This window comes from Bison bison, unplaced genomic scaffold (assembly GCF_000754665.1).
Source record: "Bison bison bison isolate TAMUID 2011002044 unplaced genomic scaffold, Bison_UMD1.0 scf7180017859641, whole genome shotgun sequence".
In the NCBI taxonomy this organism is placed as follows: domain Eukaryota; kingdom Metazoa; phylum Chordata; class Mammalia; order Artiodactyla; family Bovidae; genus Bison; species Bison bison.
In genome coordinates, this window is record NW_011490213.1 from 30875 (window position 1) to 33033 (window position 2159).

The 2159-nt window shown below is 57.2% G+C and overlaps 1 protein-coding gene across 2 annotated transcripts in view; it reads left to right on the plus strand.

Annotated features, from left to right (window-relative positions):
- DGCR8 (DGCR8 microprocessor complex subunit) overlaps positions 1–2159 on the plus strand; it is a 16343-nt gene that overhangs the window by 9939 nt on the left and 4245 nt on the right. For both annotated transcript variants that reach the window (XM_010831288.1, XM_010831278.1), the window contains one exon: positions 580–662. In XM_010831288.1, the coding sequence (XP_010829590.1) occupies positions 580–662 (83 nt within the window). The remainder of the gene's footprint in view (positions 1–579; positions 663–2159) is intronic.

The window sequence follows — 2159 nt, forward strand, 5'->3', positions numbered from 1 at the left end:
CCACCACCACACACACAGCGCTCTGTGCTGCCTGAGCCTGGGTGCCGTCTGTGTAGACCCCGCACGGCAGGCATGCTCCTTGGGGATCCTGACATTCGTGAGGACCGCTCCCGAGTGCTTCCGGTGAAACTTGGGGCTGCCAGTCTGGAGCACAGCTGGGCAGGCCCTGGGGGCTCCTCCTGTCAAGCCTGCTGCCTGGCTGTACCCCTGCCAGCGCAGCAGCGTGCTTCTGGGAGCTGTCTAGCCCCTCTCCTGGGGAGGCACTGTGCCAGGCTGCGCCGGGGTCACGTGGTCTCTCCCCCACTGCCCAGGAGGCCCCTCCGCTTTAGAGAGGCTCCAGAGGGTCTTCCGGCTCCACCCATCAGTGGGCTGTTTGCGGGCTCTCAGGGCAGAAAGCTGTGAGGTGCTCAGCATCCCCAGCCCACCCTGGCGAGGCCGGCTCCTGCAGGCGCGCTCCTGTGCCCGGTGCTGTGCCCAGGGCACCCACGCTCGGCCCGCAGAACTCCCCGAGTGCTGCTCCACCCCTGGGGCCTGCATCCTGTCTGAGCTTGGCCCCTCACCTGGTGCTCCTCCCCGCAGCCCGCGCCACGCTGGAGATCCTCATCCCCGACTTCGTCAAGCAGACGTCGGAGGAGAAGCCCAGAGACAGCGAGGAGCTGGAGGTGAGCATGGACCCACCGTTCGCATTGGGACGGGGAAACCACCTGTCTCTGTGGGCGGGGGCCGTCCCCTGTTGGGTCTGCGTCCCCATCTCGCTGTGGGTGTGAGAGGCTGCATTTGCCATATTGCAATGAAGTCATGCTGCACCGACAGCTGTGTGGTGGACGAGCCTTTGAGGCAGAGGCTGCAAAAGCTGGACTGTTCTTTGTGTTGAGAACCACTTAGAACTGTTTGTGAGCTGTTTTGGGTGGATTGCTTCTGTGGGTTTTTGCAGCGAGGGCTTCTCACACTGAAGGATGCATCCTTTTTTTAAATACCGAGCTGTCTCTGTTTCTTCCGTGCCGGGCTTAGTTGCGTCACGTGGGCTCTAGTTCCCTGGCCAGGGACAGAACCCAGGCCGGCCCCTCGCAGTGGAAGCATGCTGTCAACCAGCAGACCACCAGGGAAGCCCTGCACTCTTTTTCCACAGCACCTTTGTTGAAGTGTAACTTAGATACACCGTAGTTTTTCCCTTTTACGCTACACAGCACAGTGGGTTTTGTGCGCTCAGCTTGTGTTCATCACTCCGGAAGGAAGCCCCGGCCCGCCATCTGAGCCCAGGCTTGTCCCGCCCGCCAGCCCTGCGGCGCTGGCTGCTTTCTGTGCTGGGCCCGCGGCCTCTGACCTCTGCAGTTAGTGGGGCCAGACCCACGTGCTCCTGCTGCTGAGCCGGGGCTTTATCGGCATGAGGACGTTTCCTTCCACTCCTGGTTTGCTGACTGTTTCTGTCTGCAGTGGATGTTGGGTTTTGAATTTTCTGCTTCTATGAGATGATCACATGGTTTTTATCTTTGATTCCACTGGTGTGGGGTTGTGCTCCTTAGTTTTTGAGCATGAAACAGACCTTGCCTTCCTGGGATGAGTGCCCTCAGTTGTGCCGCACAGCTACCTTTGTGTGTGGACGGGCTTGGCTCGCTGCCGTTTTGTTAAGGATTTCTGAAGCTGTGTTTCTAAGGGGTGCTGGTCTGTATTTTTTTTCCTTATGATGTCTTTGGTGTTGGTATCAGGGCAGTACCTGCCTCATAGCATGAGTGGGAAAGTGTTCCTTTCTCTTTCATCGTGTGGAATAGTTTGTGAAGGATTGATGTTAATTTTTTTAACACTTGGTAGAATTCACCAGGGAAACCGTCTGTGCCTGGACTTTTCCTTGTTTTCAAGGTGTTTACTTGTTATGCGTTTTCAGGTTTTCTGCTGCTGCTCGAGCCGGCTGTGGGATTCTGGGTCTGTGCAGGAGTTTTCCCGGTTGGCCGGGTCCTCCTGGGGCCTGGCGTTCGCCGTGCCCTCTGGTGGCATCCTTGCGTTCGTCCCTGAGTGTCAGCAGTTTGAGTCTTGTTTTCTTTCGGCCACTCTCGGTGTCTGTGCGTCGCTGGTCTTCTCACAGCGGCTGCTGCTTGTGTGGCAGTTCTCGTTTATTCTCTGTTTCAGTTCCAGCCTTATTTATTTTTTTTTTTTTTTTTCCC